Below are 26,651 nucleotides of genomic sequence, written 5' to 3'. Positions count from 1 at the left end.
CCCAGCTTCTAGTCCCTGGACCACACTTTGAGCAGCAAGGGTCTATCTCCAGGGCCCAAACTCTCAACCGTGGTGCTCTAGAACAGCTACAGATGAGGGAATATTTCTGAGACTGCTCGAGTCTGCAACCCCATGGGCAGGATGTGGGAGAGCTGTCTGGACCTTGGATAGGTAGGGAGTGATATCACATTTTTATTTCCTACATTTGCCTTTCAATATCTCAAGCAAACCCAAAAGTGAAAGGGTTAGGGGCAGCACCTCCCCCTTCTACTCTCCACCCCACCCCTCCACCGCTCCACCCCTCAGCACAACCAAGTCCCACCTGTGTCCAGCTTCTGAACTAGATCAGGGACTATGTGTATTCAAGGGTGTCTCATTAGCGGTCACCAGTCAGATCATGCTGTGAGGCGCTGATAGATGGAGGTAGATTGAGGAATCTAATACAGATGGTTTTTAGGGACCAAGCTGTCAGCTGTCTCCTTGAACTGTGCTGAAGGGGACGGAAAAGAAATCAACCCAACATTCTCATCTCTATCTGTGTGGTCGTTAGATCCCAAGATCATCAGAGACCAAAATCGTTTCCCTCTCAGCCCCTGCAGATGGGCCCAAGTGTCACTGCTGGGAGACGCCAATAAGGCTGAGAGTCATGGTGTGAGCACTTGTCCCTAATGACTGGGAAAATCCATTTCCCATCTTGGCAGCTTTGAGAAGTTGTGACGATGGTTCTGGGTCACTGCCAGGCCTGATCCTGTCTGTGTGTGGGTTTTCTTGACAAAGAGGAATGTTGCACCATTTCAGTGATTACTCCTTCCTCCCCAGTTACCCCCAAAGAACTTTCCAACACAAACTGTCTCTTAGTTTTACAGTCTAGAGGCAGGCTGCCAGTTAGTTCCATTTCCTCCCCTCCTCGAATGCATCCTTTCTCTCTTGGTTCCGTTGTTCTGGGACCCTTGAGCCAGGCTGGGCATCCGTGCCTGGGCCATGCGGTGGATTCCAGTAGCTTTTCTTAGGAGAGAATTCTAGAGTGCTGAGACAGGTAGAAAGAACATCTTAAACAAGATAATGTCTACCTCAGACAAGTAAATATTTTTCATTTTAATATTTTGTGTCCTTGTAATTTGTTCAGGTGGACAAGAACGTCTTTTGTCTGAGAAGAAACTGAAGGGATGTCTTAGGATTCAGCTCCCATTTGCTCGCCCGTGCCTCTCCATCATTGCAGCTTTGTTTTCTACCTTTGCAGGGCTCAGCAAAAGGAAGGCTTTGTGGTCTATTGTTAGGTGTTCTTTGAATCTATAAATCACAGACTGCTGGAAGGAGGGGCTTCTAGAGACCATCTAGAGCTGCCTTCTGTCTCCAGCACGGACGTGCACGCATGCACACGCAGACAATGACTGCCTGTTGTGTATTTCTGGAACCCAGTGGGGGCAGAGGTATAATTTCTCTTGGTATTTGGTTCTCATGTCTCTTTGATTCTTGTAGTCATGTTCTTGAGTCCATCCCAAATCCCTCTTGCCATGGCTCAGGCTACCCCTGCTCCAGTCAGCTGCATCACTGTCCTGGCCCACATTCTTGGAGACAGGACCATCCCTGTGCTGTTAACTTCTGTGTCCTGGCCATGGCAAATCACTTCCCCAGTCTGAGCCTCACCTAGTTCTTGTAAAATGTGGCTTTAGGGATAGAGAATGTCTTTGACACTCAGATTCCGTTTGACTCTGAGATTCTGGCTCTGTGCTTCTGTTTGTTTTTCTTGCTGGTTGGCCTTTTCTCTGACTCCCAGCTATAAAAGGCCTTCTTCTCTTTTGTCAAACCTCGCTCCATCCTATCCACTCCATGGCCAACCACCCAAGCACACTCCCTTCTGACTTAGGAGTAGCACCATATCATTTTCTCCTTATGCTTTTCATTCTACCAACCTTTAATTTTCACATTACAAGTATTTCTAGATACCCATTATAGAAAATCCAGAAAATATAAGTCAATTAAAAGGAAAAAATAACAACCACTAAACATCTTACTATCAGAGATAATCACTGTCAGCATTTTGGTGTATTTCCTTCCCGTTGTTCTTTTTTTCTTCTTCAAAATACTCATACACGGGGGGCGCCTGGGTGGCTCAGTCGTTGAGCGTCTGCCTTCGGCTCAGGTCATGATCCCAGGTTCCTGGGATCGAGCCCCACATCGGGCTCCTGGCTCGGCAGGAAGCCTGCTTCTCCCTCTCCCACTCCCCCTGCTTGTGTTCCCGCTCTCACTATCTCTCCCTCTGTGTCAAATAAATAAATAAATAAATAAAATCTTTTAAAAATAAATAAAAAAATAGTCCTACATAGTCCAGTACGTTTCACACTATATAATTTGGTGCCCTGCTTTTTCACTTAATATTATACAAATAGCATTTCGTGTATCACTATGCACTTGGGAACAGTTTTTATCATCTATTTAATACTTTACATCTCATACTTTATTGAGCTCTTGCATGATTATTTCTAAATGAGAATAATACTTATCCTGTCAAGACCACTGAACTACCCAAATCAAATGAGATAAAGTGTGCAAAGAGCTACACAAATATAAATGACTATTATTAATTTTATCTCCCCAAGTGAACTACATTACTGTATTGTATAACAAGCTTGTTATATATTTTTCCATTCACCAAGTTTTGCATACTGATGGGCAAAACAAGCTGTCTGGATTTACTCTTTAAAAGGGAACATACATATTAATAACTTCTAATTTTTTCCCAGCAATTTTTTGGAGGCTCTGGCCTAAATAACTTTTTTTTTTTTTTAAAGATTTTATTTATTTATTTGACAGAGACGCAGCGAGAGAGGGAACACAAGCAGGGGGAGTGGGAGAGGGAGAAGCAGGCTTCCCGTGGAGCAGGGGAGCCTGATGCGGGGCTCGATCCCAGGACCCTGGGACCATGACCCGAGCCGAAGGCAGATGCTTAATGACTGAGCCACCCAGGTGCCCCTGGCCTAAATAACTTATTTGAAGTGCAGAAAAAGGAGTGTGCACAGAGATGTTCATTATGGCATTATTTACAATAGCTACAAAGTAGAAATCACTGAAATGTCAGATTGTATGGGAGGAAGGTTAAGTAAATGATGCTGAACCTATGTGCTAGGCTATTGTATAGCTCTTGAAAATGCTGTTTACAAAGCCTTTGTAATAAAATGGAAAATGTTTATGTCAACATCCCTGGAAGAAGCAAAGATGAATGGGAAAAGAGTAGAAAGAAAGACACCAAAATGGGAATAGTGGTTATAGTATTTGAATAATGGGTGGTGGTTTTCTTTCTGCTTTTCTACAATGAGCATCTGTATGTTAGATACATTAAAAGAGAGAGATCTACTTTATTTTTAAAACTATTGTAAAGGTCAAATGCAGAAGAGGGAAGTAGAGGGCACAGAACATAGCTCAAGTGAGAGGAATGACCCAGACATGGGAGAATGGGCAGGGGGCTGAGGCCTGGACTGAGCTGAGACTTCTGGAAAATGCCCAGAACCACAAAAGGGGACTTTATTTTTGTAGCAGGAAGAACAGAGTAAGGATGGGCACCTCATTTAAACATGGTAATGTAATTATAAAAGGAGAAACCAAAATTGCTAGTTCCTCATTTGCTCTATCTTCTGAGGAGAACCTGCAGGACAGGCCTGGAGAGGGGGTTGTGAACGCCCAGCAGGGCCTTTGTGGAAGGGTGACTGTGAGAGGACCTGCGGGGAGACCGGCAACAGGCATGTTCTGACATAATTTATAGAAGTGGAGGGAAGCAGAACCCTGTAATATAGAAATGTGGGTGAAAATGGCATCAACTTCCAGCAAAGTTCCCTATTGGATTTTTTAACTTTTTTTTAAAAGTAGTCTCTACGCCCAGAGTGGGGCTCGAACTCACAACCCTGAGAACAAACATTGCATGTTCTACCAACTGAGTCAGCCGGGTGCCCCTTCAGTGGGTTTTTTTTAAAAAAATAATTTCAGATTTGTAGAAAAGTTGCAAAAATCTAACAAAGGTTTCGCATTTACCTTTTACCCAGATTCCGCAAATGTTAACATTTTACCCTTTGCTTTTTTCCTCTCTTGCCACGCACACATGCACACATGCACACACTTTTCTGAACCATTTGAGAGTAAGTTGCAAACGTAATGCCCCTCACCCTTAAATATTTCATTGTGTATTTCCAAAAACTTAGTGCCACTTTTCTACATAACCACAGTAAGACCCTTAAAAGAAAAAATTAACACTGATGCAATACTACCATCTGATTCCTACACCCCATTCAAGTTTTGTCAGTTGTCTTGACAGTTGTCTTCATAAAAATAATAATTGTTGGGCGCCTGGGTGGCTCAGTCATTTAAGCGTCTGCCTTCGTTCGGCTCAGGTCATGATTCCAGAGTCCTGGGATCAAGCCCCGCATCGGGCTCCCTGCTCCACGGGAAGCCTGCTTCTCCCTCTCCCACTCTCCCTGCTTGTGTTCCCTCTCTCGCTGTGTCTCTCTCTGTCAAATAAATAAAATCTTTAAAAATAATAATAATAATAATAATTGTTGTTGTTATTTCTGCTCCAGGATCATATTCAAGTTCACGTGTGGCATTTAGTTCATCATGTCTCTCTAGTCTCCTTCGATCTGGAAGAGTCCCTCAGTCTTTCCTTTTCTTTCATGACCTTGATGTTTTTGAAGAGTGAAGGTCAGTTATGTTGTACATGGTCTCCCGATCTCGGAGATCCTTCCTCATGATTCAGTTTAGGTTTGCATTTTTGGCAGGAATACCACTGAAATGAAGGAGTGCCCTCCATGTGTCATATCAGGTGGCATATGACATCGATTTGTCCCTACTAATAGTTTTTAAAAATATAATTAACTTTAGGGCACCTGGGTGGCTCAGTCAGTTAAGTGTCTGCCTTCGGCTCAGGTCATGATCCCAGGGTCCTGGGATTGAGCCCCACATCAGGCTCCCTGCTCAGTGGGGAGTCTGCTTCTCCCTCTGTTCCTCCCCCTTGCTCATGCTCTCTTTCTCTCTCTCTGTCAAATAAATAAAATCTTAAAAAAAAGATTTATATATTTTTAAAAAGATTTATGTATTTTTAAAAATATATATAAATAACTTTATTGAGATATAGTTCATGTACCGTAAAACTCACCTTTTTTGAAAGTGTAAAATTCAGTGGCTTTTACTATATTCACAGAGTTGTGCAATCCTCAACATCAATTATAGAACATTTTCATCATCCCAAAAAGGCCTCATTCCCACTAGCAGTCATTCCCCATGTCTTCTTTTCCCCAGTCCCTGGTGATCACTAACCTACTTTCCGTCTGCATGAATTTGCCTGTTCTGGACATTGCATAGAAATGGGATCCTACACTGTGTGACCTTTTGTGTCTGGCTTTCGAGGTTCCTCCCTGCTGTAGCATGTGGTAGTATTTCATTTCTTTTTATGGCTGAGTACTATTCCATTGCATGCATATATATTCTACATTTTGTTGATGCATTTATCAGTCAATGGACATTTGGGTTGTTTTTCATTTTTCTGCTATTACAAATAGTATTGCTATGCATATGTGTACAAGTTTTTGTGTGGACTTATGTTTTTTATTTTCTAGGAGATGTGTCAGGGGACCCCTAGGTTCAGTGATTCACCAGGAGGGCTCACAAGACTCAGCACTTAGTCCTACTCCCAGCTGTGATTTGTACTGTAGGGAAAGGACACGGAGAAAAATCAGAGGGAAAAAGGGCATGCAGGGAAGCCCAGAGGAAATGAGGCCAGCTTCCAAGAGTCCTCTCCCAGCAGGATCACACAGGGTACGCCGAATTCTTCCAGCACTGAATCGTGACAACACATGTGAGGTGTTATTTATCAGGGAAACTCATTAGAGATTCAGTGCCGGAGGTTTTTATTGGGGGCTGGTCACATGGGTACCATTTTAGCACATACCAAAATCCTAGACTCCCAGAAGGAGAGCAGGTAGGTACTCAGCATCATAGATTGTACAGGAAACTACCCTCACCAGTTAGAGGATGGTGGGGACACTCGTGAAATCCTCCTTCCCAGACACCCACCAAGGACCAACCTTGCAGGCAGGCCCTTTCTAGGGATGGAAGTCTCTGGCCAGCTGTTAGTTCTTTTCTGCACAGGTCCATAGGAGTGGAGTTGCTGGGTCCCGTGGGAATTTTTTATTTAACTTTTTTTGCCAAACCGTTTTCCAGAGCAACTGTACCATTTTCATTCCCACCAGCAATGTATGAGGGTTCCAATTTCTCCCCATTGTGGCCAACACTAGTTATTGTCCATCTTTTTGATTATAGCCTCCTAGGAGGCACTAATAGGTTTTTAAGTTAGTGATTTGCAAGCATTTAGAACAAAAAATGATGATTCGTAGGAGCCAAAATGGGTTCTCTAAGAACAAATCGTGCCCGTCTAACCCCTGATTTTCCTTAAAAAAAAAAAAAATGCAGCAATTTATTTTTTTCTGTACTAGCTATGGTAGGGGAGTATTTTTGTGTTTCAGCCCTGTCCTTCACAGTATCTTCGTGTACAAAAATGGAGACACGGGGGTTGTATTGATTGGTGGGTTCCTTACTTGCTGACAGGTGACACTCAAAAATGCAACAGCCAGGAGGAAGGCCTCTGCTGCGATTTCCCCAACGCTGTTCTCAGGCCCCCTGTTTAGTGTTTCTGTCCAAAACTCCGGGGGGCAGGGGGAGGAGACACAGATGGCTGTCCTATCAAGTTTGCAGATTACCCAAAGCAGGCAGACACACGCACATTGAATTATAAGATCTGGTTCCAAAAAGATCCTGACAGCACAGAATGGTAGGCAGAGTCCTACAGGATAAAATTATTAGGGACAAATGGCAAGTCTACGCCCACAGGATCTGGTCCAGATGTAACCAGGGAGAGTCTGCACTTTGGTTTCTGCTCATTAACAAAAGTATAGCCAACCATAACAAACGGGCAACAAAGTCTTGGGGCACCCCGGAAAAACATGATGATGTGAGGGTCTGCAGTTTCAGGGAATTCAGAGATCTGCCAGGAGGGGAACTGTTGAAGGAGCTGGGCTGCTCAGTGGGCCAATAGACAGCCTAAGGTGACTGGAGAGTTGGCTCCTCCTGTCTGAAGGTCTCTGGTATGAAGGCAGTATGAACTGTCTTCTCCAGGGCCCATAGGGGAAAACAGATTTGGACCGATTAAGGAAGAATTTTGTGAAACTGTAGTGAAATGGGCTGCCAGGTAAGGTGGTGAGCACCCCATCACTGGGGGTGTTCAAAGAAGCATTACTTAATCTTTTATTAAGGAACTTGGGTGGGGCAGGAGGTAGTCTGGATGACCTTTGAGGTCTTAGAACTGCCTAACACAAAGCGAGGGTCTGTCCACCTCTAAAGCCCAGTCCAGGGGTTACCTAAGGCACATATCGCCAGCTCCAGAGTGAGATAGCTTTTCTGTGGTTCATTCTCTTCCTGTGCCCCGCCCAGTCCTCTGTCCATCAGGACGCTTGGGTACCCACTTGAGACACACACTTGCCCTCTTCTTAGTGCCCCTGTTGCCCAGAAGCCCCTCCCCTTTGACCCATTACCCATCCTACCGAGGACGTGTGTGGTCTACCAGTCTGCCAACCATGTGTTAAACTCTACAGCCATTTTCTTGTTCTTATAGCCATTCAGCAAATATTTAGTGAGCACCTAGTATGTGCCAGTCCCTGGATGAGTTGCAAGACGTGCCGCAATGACTAGGGGCTGGGCGGGGGGCAACTGTATAAAAGCTTGACTGCAGGCTGCTGTGGGCCGTGGCATCAGGAATGTGGGGAAGGAGTGGGGGCCTGACTTAGGCATGGCTGGGGAGGTGGCCTCCTGCAAAAGTGCTGTTTCAACTGGGATCTGAAGGAAGATAAGCAGTGGGCAAGGAGGTAGAAGGTGGGGCCAGAGTAGCATTCCCACTGGGGCTCTAGCCCAAACTGTAGCTGACACAGGACAGGACACCGGGTCGGTGCTTGCTTACGGTGCTTTAGGAAGAGAAGTAAGGACTGCCTGGCTGGGGGTCTTTTCCTGTCCCCTGCTCATCCAGTGCCCAGGTTGAGCCACTTGTGACCCGAGATAGGAGACACGAGTGTGTCCATGGAGGGGAGGGGGCGGTTTGAGAGCTGCTCTGGCTGCCTTCTGAATCCAGTCCCAGGTGGCAGAGGGATTATTGGTGCCTTCGTTCCCCTCCACTGATGTGGATGACGGAGGTAACGGGCCCCGTTCCAAACGTCTCTACGTCCCTGCAGTGGGAGCTCCTCTGGGAACATGTAGATACCTACGATTCTCCTAATTACTCGGATACACCCACTTCTCTCTCTCTTTCTCTTAAGCAGGAGGGGTTTGGAGGGGAGGGTGCCGTTGTCCCCCCTCCAGACCTCTCCTGCTGCTTTCCTGCTGTCATTTATGTTTTACCAGCCTCCTGCTGTTCTCCCCCCCCCCCCTCAACTCACATTGACTTAACTGAGGGAGCCTCCAGATAAGAGAGACTGAGGGAGGAGGCCAGTCTCCCTTAAGCACTCATACCCGGCAATTAGTTTCTGTTACTGCCAATTCAGGATAAGTAGAAAATAACAGAGGAAAGGAACCAGGACTCAAAGCCCGTGCCAAGTGCTTGGCATGTGTTACCATGACATTTGCATGTGTGTCACATGGGAAGCCACATATCAGGCCGAGCATGAGGGTAGGGTCAGCCGGCCTGGGAGTTGAAAGAGCCTGGTTCCAGCCCTGCGGGCTGTGCTGTCCTGATCACTTCCACGTCTGAGCCTCAGTTTGAACATCTGTGAAGTGGAGAGGTGCTGCTGGATCACTCCGCCATTTCATGGGGGGCGTGGGCCGTAGATTTGTCACACCTGCCCTCCTGGCCTGTGTATTTGGGCCGCAGCGGCAAGCACAGCAGAAGTTACGGTCCAGATGTGCCTGGAAGAGACTGCTCCTAAGCCTTGGCGCCTGGAACGGCAGAACATGGAGGATGAGGGTGGAGATGTTCAGAAGGAGGGGGAAAAGGCATGGAAGGCAGGCCAGGAGATAGAAGGAGAAAAGTAGAAGAGTGCCAGACAGTGTCTGGAGATGAGGTGGGAAATAGAAATAAACACGTGTACCAGATCCGTGGTTCTCAGGGGTGGCCTGTGGACCAGCAGCATCATGTGGGAACTCGTTAGAAAGGCATGTTCTTGGGCCCACCCCAGACCTGCTGAATCAGAAATTCAAGGATGGGGCTGACAGTCTGATTCAGTAAGCTCTCCAGGTGATTCTGATGCCCGCAAAGTTTGAGAACCCAAGGATGGATGGAAGGAAGGGTGGTGGCTGTGGCTTGGGGGACCAGACGGGGATTTTAGAGGCTGAGGAGGGCAGAGGACTAGTGCTTTTCAATCACGTGCTGTGGCAGTTCAGAAACTGAGCGTTTCCAGCTACTTTCTTTCATGTAAACCTTTCAGGACTGGGAGCTAAACCTTTCAGCAAAACAGCCCCTATTATTCCCATTTCAAAGAGAAGTCCACTGAGGCTCAGAGACATTTAATCACTTGCCAAGGTCAAAGCAGAGGTGAGATGAGAACACAGACGGCTCTGGCCGCGAAGCCTGAGTTCTTTGCACGACACCAGCTGCCTCCCCGGGCACCGGGCCCCCAGCTGTGCCTCAGCTGCCTGCCCTGCTGTCACCCAAAAAGCCTGCCAGGCAGAGGCGACAAGGCAGCACCCTAGAGAGGTGAGCCCGGGGGCCGGGGGAGCAGGGCTGAGCTCACGTGTCAGCTTGCATTCCTCTGGCCTCCAGGCTAAGTGCAATTGGGGGACCAAGGTGCCTGCGTGATGTTCCCTAGGGACTGACATAGTTGCCTTAGTGTATGTAGTAAGCACTCGTGCACGGACTGATGCGCAAAGTTGATAAATACTCATTGCTGCCTACATGTGCCAAGCCCTGTGCTGGATGCTGTGGGGGAAACCGAGGCAGGCATAGTTTCTGGCTTTGAGGAGCTTATGGTTCATAGCGTGGGAAACAAAAACTGGTAAGTGAGCAGATGGGGTGCTAGGGAAGCTGGGATGGCCAGGGTAGGTCAAGCCAAGTGTCGGAAAAGTTTGGAGAGACTTGTGGTGACTTTATGGGACAGAACAGAGGTTTTGGGGACAGACTTAAGGTTTCGGAGCCACAGGGCATGGGTTCAGTTCCCAACACTCTCACGGACTCTGGGTAACCTTGGACAGATTACCTCATGTCTCTGCCTCGTCTCCTCATCTGCAGAACGGAGCCAATAATCCCTAGCCCAGGGGATTCCTTTATTAGATTATACCAGGCATCATTCAGTGAGGTGTTTCCTTCCTTTTAGAAGACCACTTTAGGCCAGAGCAAAGCAGGAAGGCTTCATGGAAGAGGTGGCTTTTCACTTTGGCACTGAAGGATGGCTAGAATATATTTAGTGCTTTCTGTGTCTTCTCTCAGGCCTCTGTGGTTAGACTCTGGGCTCGTGGGGTCGTCACCATGAATAGAACTATGTGAGAGGAAGTCGTCTCCCTCAGTTTGGAAGACTATTTTTTAAATGTGGTTTCCAGTCCTGTTGCAGAGGGCAAAGCCAGGTGGCCAGTGCACGTGGTTGGGAATTGCCATGCTCAGGTTCTGTTTCCTGCTTTCTCTTGCAGATGATGCAGTTCGCCTGGCGGAGCTACAAGCTTTATGCAATGGGGAAAAACGAGCTCCGGCCACTCACAAAAGACGGCTATGAGGGCAACATGTTTGGTGAGTTGGTGTTGGGGAGACCTGCTGCCCCTCTGGTGGCTGAGTGGAATTCAGTTTTGGCTCTCCCCCCCCCCCGCCCCCCGGCCGCTGAGTTGTGTCCCTATTTCCCCATACCCGGGGGGCTCCCGAGTCTGAGTTCCTTCTGGGCTGTTGAGGCTTCTGAGCCTTCTAGATTTGGGGAAGCCAACACGCTTCCCTCTCACTTTACACTCTTTGTATGCACTTAGCATCTGTGTTTTAGAGCAAACACACTTGGACGTGTGACTGGGGATGGTGAGGAACGGAGACCTGTTTCCAAGGAGCAGGTTTGGAGTTCTGAAGGACACAGAGGACTGGGTTTAAATCCACTCCCCCAAGCATAGCTCTTAGACGATCTCGGGTGAGTTCGTGGAGAAACGGAACACGTTTCTGATGAGGTGGGTGTGTGCGCCGTCTTTAGGGTCCTGTGGGTGCGTCTTGCATGCTCAGCTGGTGGACGGACAGCACTGTCGCTCATCAGGGAGCGGCACGGGTGCTGCCACGTGTCTGCAGCTCCGGTGTGACCTGCCGCCTCACTTGCTCGTGTCTCTTCCCTTTCCAGCCACGGGTTCTCCTAACTCGAAAGCCTCTCTCAGCTGGAGAGTCTGCAGAATGCCTTATTGTGGGCACGGCCTCACATTCCAAATTTAACACCCTCCCAAGTCGCCAGCTCTCCTCTCTGCAGGCCTTTCTCCAGAAAAGATGCCGGAGGCGGCCTGGCTTCCTTCCTCCTTGAGAGACAGGAGCTGTCCGGGGCTGGAGACAGAAATTCACCCGCTATGTTCCTCACTCCTTAGAGACACAGGCTCCTGAGGTCCAGAACCAAAGAACCAAACCAGATGAAAAGTCCCAGGAAAATCTTCAAGGCAGATTTAAAGGGATGGCCCCCACATGTATGGTCTTGTGGGAAGTGCTTCTGTTATGGGAAGAGGGACACGGGACCTGCCTTCCTCCCTCTAACCAGTCAGCATCACATCCTTTCTGGATGTTCAGATAACTCACTCCCCCTTGGGGGTGTGTGTGTGTGTCTGTGTGTGTGTGTATGAGAGAGAGAATTTGGGTAGCTTCTTTCATTTTTCTGATTATCATAGGAACATAGGGGAAAAGAAAAAATATCAAAAAGTGGAAAACAGACAAAAAATAACTCATTCTGCCACATAGATGCAGCCTCTGTTGAATCTTGTTCATTTCCTTCCAGTCTTCTCTGCTTTTTTCCCCTCGATATATAATTTTATGTCCTTTCTCTCTTTCTCTCTCTCTGGCTTAATGTTATATCATAAGTGTTTCCCTAACTTACTCAAATTTTGTCATAAAGAATGTTTTTAATGGTTGCAATTATTGCATGGATGTGCCATAATTCATTTAACCATCCTGCTAATGTTGGACAAAAGTTTCCAATTTTTTGTTATTAAAAATAATTCAGCAGTTGTCATCTTTGTGTATAAAATGTTGTCTTAGGATAGATTCCTAGGGAGGACTCCTGAGTCAGAAGAGAGGAAGACAGATGTTTCTTTAACCTCAAATATGAAATGTGTGGATTTCTGTCCAGGAGCCTGACTGTCTTCTCTGTCTTGGAACACAGACGTTCCCCAACGTCCCTCATCAGACCTGGGGAAAGGGGGCCAGTGTGGGTCTCACCGCAGTCTTTGGAGCTTTGGCTACTAGTGTAAATCCGGGATGGAACCACAGAGGCTTCCCCCTCCTTCTAACAGTTTGCAAATATTCAGGGAATTGGTGGAAGTCGGGGGAGCTGATTTATGAAACTGCACAGCATGGGCATAGCTGTTGCTCAGACCATCCACGGGGACAGAGGGAGCACCGTAGGGAGCACTGTAAGTAGGATTGGGCTAAGCCAAGTCCCATTGTGTAAAATTCCTCGGGGCTGTCCTTTGCATCTCAACTCTTCAATCCCTTTGCAATCACCAGACCTGATGGAGAAAGTGGGCAGCTAGAATGATGGAAAGAAACTTGGACCTTGAGGCAGAAGACCTGGGTGCAAGTCCTCACTCTGTCCTGAGCTATCTGTGTGGCCAAGTCTGAGTCACTTAACCTCGATGGCCGCCTGCTCATTTGTCCTTCATACTGGACTGCTGTGAGAGTACGTATGAACACGCAGAGGGCCAAGCATGTGTGAGTGATTTATGATTTACAGCATAATACATGCAGTCAGCAGTTGCCCAGGTGAGCCCATGGGAAGTCCTGAGGTCCCCTGGGTGTCTGTCTCCCAGAGCAGCTACTCCCTTGGGTGCCCATCATCCAGTGCCTGCAACAGTCCCGGCAGTGAGACAGCGTCTTTCCTCTGCAGCCAGGAAAGAGGTCGCAGTGGGCAGCTGGCCCCTGGGAAGGGAGGATGTGCAGGGACCCGGGGAACTGGGCAGGGAGAGCTGGTCTCGGTTTTCTCTTTCACTCAACAAATGCTTATGTACCACTTCCCAGCTGTGTGACCTTAGGCAAGTCATTTCTCTGGGAGCCTGAGTTTTTCTGCACAGTGGTACTAATTTAAAACATCAGACCCCCAGCCTAGGGCCTGCCTGACACACAGAACCTGCTTAATAGGTAGTGGCTATGACCGTGGTTACCTACAAATGTGTCTTATGAGATAGAGGCTTATGGGAATGCACCCAGAGGAGGAGGTTCTAGTTTGGGGTGGATCCATGAGGGCCTTCAAAGCCAGACTATTCCCGAAGATAGAAGGAGGTGAACTGGCCTGAGTTAAGCTGCTTGACACCCTCCCCCTTCTTTTTCCAGACTCATGTGGGCTGCTAGGTGGCATATGGCTGGGCTCTGGCCGCTGCCATCCTCAGTGACTTCACTGTAAACTGAGCCCTGCTGGGAAAGCCAGGTGACATCAGTGCCCCCCCCTGCCCCACCTGGCTGAGCTGTTTGGACATGGGCTTTTGCAACCTTCTGCCTGGGCCTGTAGGGCCCAGAGGGCTGCATATGGGGGAGAGCCACAAGTTCATACTGGTGCCTGGCTTTGCAGTGAGAACATCAGGTGCCGAGCCTGGTCTCCTGTGCAGCATTTCACCAAATTGAATTCCCTTCCCAGCTGCCCATGCACCCCTTCTTGAATCCGTTCTCACTCTGGGAGCAAGACTGCCGAGTGAGGTGTATCTCAAGCCAGTTTTTGTATCCTTAACGATTCAGAGTCAAAGTGCCTTCCTTTTTCGTAACCTCTGGCTCAGCAGACCCTGTCAGAAAATGTTCCCAAGAGCCCAGGGCTGTGAGCAAGGCCACAGCCTGCTCCTTGCCTTGTGGCCCAGGCCATGGCAGATACCTGCCTCGTCCCCCTTCCTCTGAGACGTCGCTCAAATGTCCCTGTTAGCGTCCAGCCAGGTGGTGGGCAGAGTGTGGACTTTGGATCTAAGCAGGCCTGAGGAGAACCTCTGTGTTGCCACTTAGTAGCTGTGTGGCCTCAGACTGCGGGGTGGGGCGGGGCCCGTGGTGACAGACTGGAGGTGAACAAAGGCCTCGCCTGGAGCCAGGCCCAGAGCGGGCACTCGATGGCAGCGTTCTGATCACTAGTAAGTCCCAGGGGCAAGTCTGCCACTTGAAGAACGCATTCAGGGGCGGCGGCGGGGGGAGGAGAGGAGACAGCCGTGACGCAGCCGGCAATACCACAAAGCACAGTGGCTCGGTACACAAAGGCCAGCTTCCTTACCTGTAGGAAGGGCTGCTGCTGGGACTTGGGAGGACAGTAAATAAGCCGGCCGAGGAGCATGGACTTAGGGGCCAGATGGCTTGCATTTGCATGCTGCTGGGCCACTTCTTAGCTGTGTGAACCTGGGCAAGTTTCCTAACCTTTCGGGGCCTCGGGGTCCCAGCTGTAAAGTTGGGACCACAATACTGCCTGCTCACAGGACTGTTTGGAGAACTACATGAGTTAAGACATGAGAAGCACTCATATTCACATATTCACGTCTGGCATTCTTAAAGTCAGCTGCTATGAGGATGACGTAAGGCTCTTAGGACAGTGTGGGCCTCGCCCATGTTGACTGGAGCGTGTCCAAGACCCCTGGACCTGGGGACCCGCCGGAGGGCTCCAGGGCTTTCCAAGCCCTGATCCCTCCTGCCCTGTTTCCCCAGCCCTGGAGTGCCCATGGCAGAGCTCGTGGGTGGGCAGCCCACCGGCAGGCAGTGTCCTGTTCACTCTCTCATTTAAGCAGCTTACAGAGGAATTTTTAGGCAGCGGAAGGTTAAGGTTCAAGGCCATGGAATAAATCAGCCTCCTGCCAGGATAAGAGTTTCCGGGCAGGTGGTAAGTGACACCTTGCACTGGTGTCAGCTTCCAGCCCTGAAGCACTTAACGAGCATTAATCCTCACCAAGAAGCCAGAGTGAGCCATGCTAACTTCATCTTCTCTTAGCAGGAGGGAAAGTCAGCATGGGCACAGAGTCCTGGGAGGGTGCCACCAGAGAGGCCCTTTGAAGGCAAGTCCCACTCCTTCATCTGAGTCGGGCAGGGCGGGGTGGGGGAGGGGAGAACCAAGGTCAGAGAGGGGAGGGGACTTGCCCAAGGTGACACAGCACATTAATTACAGGACTGGGGACTTGGACTCTGGTGGCCTGAGTCCCAGCCCCCTGCTCTTTGCACCACCCACTCTGAGATTAGCTAAACTGACCAAGGCCAGATTGTTGAAATGCAGGCCTATGGTCATGGCCAGATCACCACCAGGAACTAGAAATTTGCAGAGCTTTAGTAGGAGCAGACTATCAGGAGGTGTATGATTTGGGGGCAAAGAGCCCACCTGCTTCCTGCACATGCATCACACCAGCCACTGTAGCTACATTCTCTTGTGTCCTACTCACAGCCCTTGTAAGGAATATATCACCCATTTTATCCCCATTTCACAGATGAGGACACTGAGGCTAGGCGAGTTTTAGGACTTGTTTAGTCACACAGTTATCAGGCAGAGACTTGATTGCAAGGCTGTCAAACTCCAAAACCCAGTCCATAAGCCACTGTGCTGCCCTGTCCCCCAGTGACCACATACGGTGGCCACAGAGAAGGGAACAAGGCAGAGGGATGGTCTCAGGGTTGGTGAGGCTGCATCTTCTACTCCCCTGCCCTGATGGGAGCTGGGGAGGACACGCACTTCATGGCCAGGGTCTGCAGCCACCCATCTCCACACATCACTAGTTAGCGGACATCAGCTGAGTATTCAGGGCTTGGAAAAAAGGTTCAGATGTTCCTCTTTTCTCCCAGCATAGCCCAATAACCCAAAAACACAGGATTGCAAAGCATGCCTTTGGCCGTCAGCACAATGAGTCGAGGGTAGTATGGCTTTGAGAACCATGCCTGCCTGAGTTTGAATCCTGGCTCTGCCACTTCCGAGTCATGTGACTGTAGGCAAGTTTCCTAATCTCTCTGCACCTCATTTTCTCCATCTGTACAATGAGGATAATACCTCCTTCACCCAGCAGTTGTGGAGATTAGATAAAGTTCACGTGCAGCACCTGCCTGCACGTTCCCGTCCATGTATACTTGTTAACGGTAAGCTGCTGCCATTATTATTCTTTTTGTTAAAAAAATACTTGGGAAAATAATTATATTCCAAGGAAAGAAACAGTGCCTGTCACATAACACGTAGTGGGCTCTCAATAAATATTTTGGAATGAATGAATTGCCCGCTGCAGTCTCTGCCTGCCCTGTTTTCCCTTAGCCCTTTGTCCTAGGTTTGGCTGGGAAGGGCTGGATCCTGCTTTGCTCTCTTCCTCTCATTCTCTTCAGCCACCTTGACCTCCTCCTCTGTCACAAAGTGCATTTAGAATCAGCAGATTAACCCCGTAAGAGCAAGGGTCCTGCTCAGTCAGCAGATCTGCTGCTCGGGGGTCTTCTCTGTGGAGCATGGAGATGCTCGCGTCGCCTAGCCGGCTCAGGACGACCATGAGAGCCCCAAATTGGATTCCGCCTCTGCCTTGTGAGTCCCCGATAGAACTGCCAACCAAATCCCCGTTTCCAGGGATGATTTATGGCCTTGGGTGAGTTAAGAGGCAAAATGAACACAGCATGATTTTCAGATCACAGGCTGGGAATGTTCAGCCTTGGCAGAGAGAAAAATCATCTTTGCCTTGTAAATGGAGCAAATATGATGTTGAAGAGGGAATAAATCCAGGTCCCAAGATGTCACTTTTACAATTGCTTTTTGGCGTGTGACTTAGTAGTGCCTTCTGCAAAATGCTCACAGTCTCCTACACATACACCCCAGTCTCACTGGATCTTTCTGTGGGGGTGAGAGTTACTCTACCAGCATGGCTGCCTAGGGAACTGCACACTTCGCCAGAGAGACCGTTTGCGAAAACCACCTGCTTCTGCAGTTTTCCACAGAACTCCATGTTGTTTCCACGGATCTCTGAGCTCGTTTCTGGGAGGCAGCATTTTGACGTTAGAGGTAGTCCTGGATCCAAATCCTCAGCACTTACCAGCTGAATGAAACTGGGCAAGTCACAAAATTCTCTGAACCTCAGTTTACTCACCTGTGAAGGTGGGGGCAGGGTTACGTCGCCCCAGTACCTGCCTGGCATGCATGTACACCCTTCCCGGTCCCCCTCCCCCCTCCCCTGCTATTGGGTAGCAGAACACGTTGACTTATCTGGCTGAAAATACCATATCCGCTTTTATGAGTTTGGTTTTTTTTTTTTTTTCTGAAAAGCAAAAACACCCAGTATCCATCCATAGTTCTTTGAAAATCATTGTCAGGCCATGTTGCTCACTGATCTTAGCAGGTTCTGGTGCACATTCCTGACCCAGGCTTTGAGTTTGTTTTGAGAAAGGGCTGTCATCTGCGTCGGAAGTGGTGATGTTGCAATTCCTTGCATAGAACGGGTCAGGCGTAAGGGCAGCGAGCAAACCTTCCGGGGAGTCACATGTTTTGGGAGCCGTGGCTGCTCCATCCGGAGGCTGGGGCCTGTCAAAGTGCAGAGGAAATGGATTAGAAGCGCTGGTCACTGGCAGATGGGCTTTTTAGCACAAGGAGGGTAATGGGATGAAAATATTAACCCCACACATGAAGGACAGGCAGAACTGGCAGCTGCCGGTCAGATGCTGCGGTCCCGTGGGGGGGGGGCGTCTCCATGTGGCCTTGAACGACACATCGTGATTTCGCCGCCACCTCCTAAAGACCAGAAAGTCCCTCAGGTCCCACTGGGTAGTTATCGGAGCAGAACGCTCACCTCTGAGGTAGCCTGCCGGATTTTCGCTCTCTTATGCTGCAGACCATTCATGGCATGGTGCTCTCAGCACCCTCCTCCCTCAAAGATTTTTTTCCCAAGCACTTTCTAATTAAGATGCATCTTGGCTGTTTTCTTTTCCTTTTTGTTTAAAAAGCTTCCCACCAGCACAGAGCATAATTTATTTCTCTAAAAACTATAGTAGCAGGTTGTTGTAAAAAGAAAACTCGAGGTCAGGAGCCTTGGGTCCCCGTCCCAGCCCTGGCGCCAGCAGCCATGTGAGCCGGCGGCCTCCTTTGGGCCTCCTCCGGTCTTCAGTACAAAGACGCCCATCCCCTCTGTGATTCCTGGTTGGTTACTAGGCTGATTTCTTCTTCTTCTTTTTTTTTTTTCCGCCTCTGAGAGGCTATTTGGACTGTGCTGGTTCTCTTGAAATCTGAAATTTTAGTAGCAAGTCTTGTTCCTGTCAGGGAGAAGTGAGTCAGGGTATCTATTCCCAGAGCAAGTTGCTGGATGCCTAAGATGATTCATATTGAAAGTGACATTCCCTCCCGGAGGCGGGGTGTTCCCACCCACTTTCCAAAGACCTTGCCTTCCTTGGAAACAAGGCTGAGCCCACAGCAGCCAGCCAGCCCCCTTTTTCTTCACACCACATTGATGGCAAGCACTTGCCAAATTTCCCAACAAACTCAGTGACAAATAGGTATGTGAATTCGCAGAATCTCAGACTGTCAGTGCCAGTTGGATTCTTTGAAACCATCTGGTCCGATGTCTGGAGGATGGAGAACAAGGCACGCCGAGGGACAGGGACTCTCACAAAGGCCTGACAGCCAGGACTTGAGCCCTGGTCTTTTCACTTGAGCCTCTGTCTTTTTTTTAAATTACTTCTTAAACACTGAGATGGGACTTACACCTTACATACAGTAGAAGGCACAATCCCAGTGAGTTTTACATACGGGTACAGCCCGTAACTACACTGCAGATCAAGGAAGCACTTCCCGTACCCCATAAGGTCCCCTCGGGCCCCTCCCAATCAGCGGCCCCCAAGAGTCGCCGCTATTCTGACTTCTGTTGTCTTAGATTAGTTTTGTCTGCTTTAAAATTTCACACCAGACTGTCTATACTCTTTCATGGTTTGCTGCTTTGCACTCATAATTATATCATAAACAGTAGTTCACTCCTTTGCAAGTTTACCCACCATTCTACTGTTGTTGGACATTTTTGTTTCCAGTTCATGGCAACTGCAAGCAAACCCCATACCCATCAGCAACCACTCTCTCCAGCTCCCCCTCCCCTGCCATCCCTCGGCAACCACTAATCGACTTTCTTTCCCTACATAGATTTGCCTATTCTGGACATTTCATATGAAAGGGATCATATGATATCTGGTCTCTTGTGACTGACTTCTTTCACTGGGCCTCATTTTTCGCCGTTCATCACACGGTGGCATGCACCGGCTCCTCATTTCCCCTACTGCCAAATAATATCCCATCGTGTGAGTAGACCATATTTTATTTATCCTTTTAGCAGTTGATGGACATTTGGATTGTGTCTACTTTTTATTTTTTATTTTTGGGCTATTCTGAATAATGCTGCTATGAACATTCATGTGCACGTTTTTGGGTGGACGTGGGTTTTCATTTCTCTTGGGTATCTGTCTAGGAGGAGACTTGCCGGATCACATGGTAAGTCTGTGTATAAACTTCTGAGGAGCTGCCAGACTGTTTTGCACAGTGGCTACACCATTTTACGTTCCCATCAGGAGTATTTGAGGGTTATAAATGCTTTTGTACATGCTTTTTGGTGGAAACAAGCAGTCACTTATGTTGGGCTCTACCCAGGATTTGAATTGCTGGGTCATACCGTATTAGTATGTTGAGCTTTAGTTGGATGCTGCCGGTTTTGCAAAGTGGATAAACGGATCAGTAGTCACACCAGCCATGTGTGAGAGTTCTAGTCACTCCATTATCCTCGCCAATGCTTCTTGTTGTCAGTATACTTAATTTTCGCCTCCTACTGAGTATTTCCCTCTTAATCAAGATGCTGCACCGGGGGCGCCTGGATGGCTCAGTCGGTTGAGCATCTACCTTCGGCTCAGGTCATGATCCCAGGGTCCTGGGATGGAGCCCCACGTTGGGGGGTCCCTGCTCAGCGGGGAGTCTGCTTCTCCCTCTCCCTCTGCTGCTTCCCCCCGCTCATGCTCTCTCTCAAATCAATAAATAAAATCCTAAAAAAAAAGATGCCACGCCCTTTGTTCAAAGCCCAAACTTCCCAGGCATGTGCTCCCTGGAGCAGAGCTGCCCTGCACTGCCTGCTGAGCCCTGGTCTGGAAGGGTCCCTGTTCTTCCTGCCTCAACCTAGGAGTGAATTGGGGCTCCCAGGCTGGCTGCCTGCCTCAAGTGCTCCTTGTAGCAGAAGGAACGATTAGCAAAGTCTTCCTTCATTACCCCCTCCCCACGCTGTCTTCCAGTGCTATTGGGGTGACCTCTCTACTCCCCAGCCCACCACAGCTGTAACACACAGGTCCAAAATGGTGCGAACTGGAGCTTTTTTAGTTCGGTTATTATGCCAGGAAGGGGGTCGTAATACAGAAAATGTTGACCTGGGGTCAGAAGACTTGGATTCTCCAAATCCTGACTCTACCAACTCAATGGGCAGGAGTCACAATGGACAGGGCTCTTTGCTGAGCCTCAGTTTTCTCTTCTGTGGAATGGGAGGTTGACATCTCATAGGATTGTTACTGGGATCATATGAGACTACTTCTTTACCTGTCTATGATTGTTCATAGCCTGTAGTGTGCCAGACACTGTTCTCGACACAGGGAAGCAGCAGGAAGCAAGACAGACAGACAGCCAGGTAGACCTCCCAGGCCAGTGGGGAAACAAATACATGAACTTGTAGTTTCAACTAAGGTGGTACGAGTACAGTGAGGTGCTCACACCGAGGACTCTTTAATTCATTCTCGGAGCGATGGGCTTGAAACGTTGAACGAGACCATGGCCCCTCGAGGCCTAAAAGATGTCAGGTGTGGCCGGAGCAGGTGGGGGTGTGGTAAGAGACCGTACGCAAGCAGTGCTAGCCTAAAAATGGGGTCCCCTGAATGTAGCTCCCCGGTGTTTTCTCCCCATCCAGGAGACCTGGCTTCTAATTGCTTCTCAGCCACCAATCTGCTCTGTGACCCGGGCAAGGCCCATTCTCTCTCTGAGCTCGTTTCCCCATCATACAGTGTGGGCGTCTGGCATACCGACTCTCCTGTGACTTCTAGGTCCTGAAATAGTAGGTGATTGGGCTACCGGCTGATGAAGGTCTGGTGTGGCCGAGCGGGCAGCGGGCTCAGTGATGGGGGAGGAGGTGCAGCACTGGTTGATGTGGGAAACAAAGGCAGAAGAAAAATTATTAAATTTCCTTACTACCTACAGCCCACTGACAAGTCCTTGCCACAGGCCGGGTGACATTCCTCTAGGGACTTAACTGCCTCAGTGTTAATACTTTGCTAAGGTCAAAAGGCAATCTTAGCCTGACCGCCCCCCCCCCCCCCCCCCCCCCAGGATCTTGTAAGTCTATTTTAACGTATAAGAATTCCTCTGGAAACTTCCTTTATCTCTAAACCCTCCAAGATACGTGTTGGCAATCACCCCCCAAGCATATGGCCCACCGATATACATCTGAAGGGTCTCATGACTCAGGTTTTATTAGACGGTAATAAATGACCTTTCCCCAACAATAGCTAGCCCCCTCAAGGTCCTGGAAACCTTGCTTCCAAAATTCCTTAGAGACTTAACGCTATCCCTGACCCCCTCCCAACTTGAAAGCATATAATGGGCCACTTCTCATGACCCCGATGCCGATGCCGCTCTTCCTGCCCACGGGTCCTGTCCCCGTGCTTTAATAAAATCACCTTTTTGCACCAAAGACATCTCAAGAATTCCTTCTTGGCCGTCGGCTTCAAACCCTAATAATGTCTTTCCTACATCACGGTCACCGGTGAGGACCCAGCAAGGGTCGCTCCTCTGGGCTGGGGGAGCAGGGACGTCACTCTCCCCCTCACCCTCACCCTCCCCTTCCCGGGGCCTCTCAGGCTGGCAGATCAGTTCCCTGCTCCACAGACATGCTCTCCCCAGGCATGAGAACCAGGCAGGGATCAATAGGAATTGTTGAAAACTTCTGAAGGGAACAGGGAGGAGGACAAAGAGACCCGGAAGTGTGTTGTCAGCACAATTTAGGGCTAATACTCAAGTTTGTTTTTCTTTTCATCAAATCTGAAAGGCAGTTTGAAATCCACAGCTCCTGTTTTGTTTTGTTTTTTTAATGACTGGATAAAAGCACAATTGCATTTTCTCCCCCAATAACTTTGAATTCTGGGAATAGACCATGTGGGGATAATTGCTGTTGTCCAATCCTGCCGATGGCCAAGCAAATGATTAGGAGAGGGAGGAAGGGAGCCACCGTGGTAGAGGCCCTCGGCCTGCTCCGTACCCAGCCAGCATGGCTCGGCTCCCCAAATAACACTGTTCCTGAAATAGCAGTTGCCCAGAAATGCATCTGGATGTTGTTTTGCAGCAAGTAACTGATAATGCTGTTGGGGACATGCAGAGTTGGGGTTATTTAAGTTTTAATTCAATTCTGCAACTTTGTATTGAGGACCTACTGTGTGCCAGCCTCCCAGCTGGGGATGGAGTGGGGAAGAGGGTGCAAAGTGAGCAAGATGCCATGAGCTCCTTGGAGAGAAGACCAAGGCCATCTGCCTGTGCTGCCAGGAAGGACCCATGCCTGAGTTACACGGGTGTAGGAGAGGGTGACAGTACCCAAGGAGAGCTGCCCAGCAAGTTCCTGAAACTATTCGAAAAGTTCTCATAAAGTTCCCCACATTTCACTGCTGGCAGATCACAAAGCTGGTGCATCCTAGAGGAGTCGTATGGGAGGGGGCAGATTCTTGGGTGCCAGAGTTGCTGAGGGGTAGATTTTGCCAAACATCAACGAAATCTCTGTTACGGGGGGCAACAGCACGGGCCAAGCCTAGGAGGTCATGCTGGGTAGAGCGTGGGCGCTGAGACAGAGGTGGGGGCAGTGGGTGGGGTGGGAGGAAGCAGGTTTGGAGGGAAAAGGCCTGGTCCCAGCATCCAGCACCCAGCACCCAAGATGCCCCCATACAGGGCTGACTTCTTCATTAGACACAGTGCCTACAGCTCACAGAAGTATTGTAATTTTCATTTCTCTTAAAATCAGAAGACAAAAATGAATATAATGAATCTAGCCTGGGTTATATTCATTTTTATACAAATGCAATTGTAAAAGATCTTTTTTTTTTTTTTTTTAAGATTTTATTTATTTATTTGAGAGAGAGATACTGGAGAGAATACGAGCTGGTGGGGGGAGGAGAGAGAGAAGCAGACTCTCCGCGGAGCCAGGAGCCTGAAGCAGGACTCGATCCCAGGACCCCGAGATCATGACCTGAGCCAAAGGCAGATGCTTAACCGACTGAACCACCCAGGCGTCCCTAAAAGATCATTTTTAAATATATTTTTTTATGAAGGTAGGGCCAACAAAAGTCATAATGCAGCCCTGCTTCTGTGTCCTTTGCCGGGGGGTTCCCGAAAGCCTGCTTACCACTCTGACTCGGGGGGAAGAATTCCTTCCTTCTCATAGTTGTCTTGAAAGCTGGCACCTAAACAACTCAGGGTCTTTGTCTCCGTTAGTGTGGGGTGGGGAGGGTGTGTCCCCAGGTGCCCACCTGCTTGCGCAGCTACCTTCTCCTGAGTTTCCTGTCTTCCCCTTGGTACCTCTTTGAAGTAGGTGTTGTGATGACAAGCACACTGAGACTTTGAGAGAAGTAACTTGTCCAAGCCTGCCAAGAGCCAGAGTGGCAGTTCAAACCCAGGCATGCCTACCTCCAAAGCCCACATGTCCTGTTTCCTCTGCCTCTGGAACTGTGAACCCCCCGCGGGCCAGGACTTCCTGCGTAATCTGCCTTGTGTGTCCCTGGTATGGCACAGACCCAGATGGTGCCTTTGGGGTCTCCAGTGGTAAAGGTGAATGGCAAAGAAGGGTCCGTGTGTGTGCATTGATTAGAAGTGATGAGGGAGCAGAAGGCTAGCTGAGGACAAAGCACAAGCTGACACCCTGCAACCTCCCTCCCCACCCCCCACTCCTGGGTGGGATCTGTGTGACATTCCTCCAGGAAGCTCCCAACTGTCTTAATGTTAATGCCTTACTAGAGGGAAAACAACCTTAGTTTGATAATAGCAAGGCCTGCTGTGTCCCGTAGGTCCTCCTTAGCATATGAAAGTTCTTTTGAAAACTTCCCTTTTTCCTTACCTCCCCCAGCTCCAAAGTATATAGTCAGCCATTCCTCTTGACCCTATAGCAGCTTTTTCTGCCCATGGGTCCTGTCCCCGTGCTTTAATAAAACCACCTTTTTTTAAAAAAAAAAGATTTTATTTATTTATTTGAGAGAGAGAGACAGAGAAAATGAGCAGGGAGGAGAAGGAAAAGCAGGCTCCCCGCTGAGCAAGGAGCCTGAAGCAGGACTTGATTCCAGAACCCCAGGATCATGACCTGAGCTGAAGGCAGATGCTTAACCAACCAAGCCACCCAGGGGCCCCTAATAAAACCACTTTTTAAAAAAAGATTTTATTTGTCAGAGAGAGAGAACACAAGCAGGGGGAGCAGCAGAGGGAGAGGGAGAGGAAGAAGCAAGCTCCCCTGCTGAGCAAGGAGCCCAATGTGGGGCTCGATCCTAGGGCCACGGGATCATGACCTGAGCCAAAGGAAGACGCTTAACCAACTGAGCCACCCAGGCATCCCTAAAACCACCTTTTTGCACCAAAGATGTCTCAAGAATTCTTTCTTGGTTGTTGGTTCCAGACCCCACCCCACCAAACCTCACCTATATTCCAAAACCACATCAGAAGGAGGCTGTGACATTCTTCTTTTGACACTGCTCAGCCTTTGTCCATTACATCCCTCTTCCCTGCATTAAAAGCAAAGCCAATGTAGTTACTTATCTTCCCCAAACCAAGGAGGACAAAATCCCAGATACCCCGGGTGACTCTGACACTAACCAGAGTCTAAGAGGGTGTCACAGGGGTCTGGCTGGACTGGGAAAAGCTGTATCTCCTGTTATTGCCCACATCCAGCAGTGGGTCCTTCTTGCCACCCACAGCATGGCTTTATCTGAAGGACCTTGAACTCCACAGACATAAACCATGCCCAGACCAGGGTATACATGCAAAAGCAGGTCCCTTGGCAAATGAGATATACCTTCTGGGCTCCCCCAGTCTCCAGAGGTCAGGATGCAAAGCTGAGCTGAGACCATTCCCCAGAAACATCCCAGACCCTGCAGCTCAACCCACGGACTGGAGAGGAGCAAAACCCCTGAGTCAGGGTCCTGGTGATTTGAGGCAGGTTTGCCAATTGGATAGGAACATAGGGCTTTGACTCCATTTCCTAGTTGTGTGACCTTGGGCAAGTGAATTAACCTCTCTGAGCCACAGTTTCCTCTCCTGGAAAAAAACAGGAATAACAGTACCTATTTCATAGAGCAGTTGTGAGAATTCAATTAGTTAATACGTGTGCAGGGCTTAGAGTAGCACCAATAAATGGTAGAGGCTGCCATCATCATCACCTTATCATCTTTACCATCAGTATTGTCAAAGCTGTCCAGGGAAACAGTGATTGTCTGTGTAACCTTGGACAATGCATTTTTCCCACCCCTCCCTGGGATAGTCTCACTATCTATGAAATGAGCAGCTTGGGCCAAGTTATAGCTCTTAAGCAGGGGAAGACATCAAAACTACCTACTGGACATTTGCAAACATGGATTTCCAGGTTCCATCCCCAGGAATTCTGATTCAGTAGTCTGTAGCTGGCGCAGGGATCTGTATTAAAAATAGAATCTGTCAATGGTTCTGATACACAGACTGGGTTAGGATCCACAGGACCCTCCTGGGCCTAAAGTCGGTCATTCCTGAAGTGGTTGGTACCCCACCCATAGCCCTGTTAGCCCAGGTAATGCCTTTGGCGAGAGTGAGCCCCCTTGGGTGTTGAGTCTGCCACGTAGGTGGGCTCCCACCCTGTCGGATGTGGCAGGCCCCCAGTTCAACAGGAGGGCTGCGGGGGCCTGGGCCACTGTGGGAGTGACCAGCATGTCTAGGGGTTTTCATTCAGCAGATGTTTGATGAACATGGCATTTGCAAATGGCAGGCAGAGCAATTGTGTAAAAGGGGTGCCTTCCAGCCCTGTAGTACTTGGGGCTAATCCTACCCTCAGGTAACACAGGCTATTCTTGGTGTAACTTTGAACTGTTTCTGAAGTGTGGTTGAGAAGGGGCTGGGAGTGTGGTTGTATGTCAGCCCCAAATCCCTGCATCGCCAGGGAAAGGATTTGGGATGCTTTTAATAAGAAAGCCTCAAAGGAGCTTTATTATCACACATGGCCCATCTTCTTGGGCGCTGGTGGGTCCCAAATCCCCAATCCCCACCTTCCCCTGCTGGAGCTCACTGTAATGCCCAGCCGCACAACCTCCCCCCACCACCACCCCTCCCACACACATACACACTGACCTTGCTCCTTACCCTTCAGCATACCCCAGCTCCCTTCTCTGACCAGTACAATCCTGCCAGGAAAGTAGGAAATCTCAGCCCCTTTCTGTCTCCCACAGCTAAGAGGCACCACAGTCTCTAGATCAGCCATCCCCTTTATCTTTCTTCCTGCCTCCAATC

General features: G+C 49.0%; 1 protein-coding gene across 2 annotated transcripts in view; it reads left to right on the top strand.

Annotated features, from left to right (window-relative positions):
- The window catches only part of MAN1C1 (mannosidase alpha class 1C member 1), a 136,953-nt gene that overhangs the window by 41,783 nt on the left and 68,519 nt on the right, over positions 1 to 26,651 (top strand). For both annotated transcript variants that reach the window (XM_032390955.1, XM_032390965.1), the window contains exon 2: positions 10,648 to 10,744. In XM_032390955.1, the coding sequence (XP_032246846.1) occupies positions 10,648 to 10,744 (97 nt within the window). The remainder of the gene's footprint in view (positions 1 to 10,647; positions 10,745 to 26,651) is intronic.

This window comes from Phoca vitulina, unplaced genomic scaffold (assembly GCF_004348235.1).
Source record: "Phoca vitulina isolate PV1807 unplaced genomic scaffold, GSC_HSeal_1.0 scaffold2, whole genome shotgun sequence".
Classification (NCBI taxonomy): Eukaryota; Metazoa; Chordata; class Mammalia; order Carnivora; family Phocidae; genus Phoca; species Phoca vitulina.
This window is presented reverse-complemented; position numbering and strand designations above follow the sequence as displayed.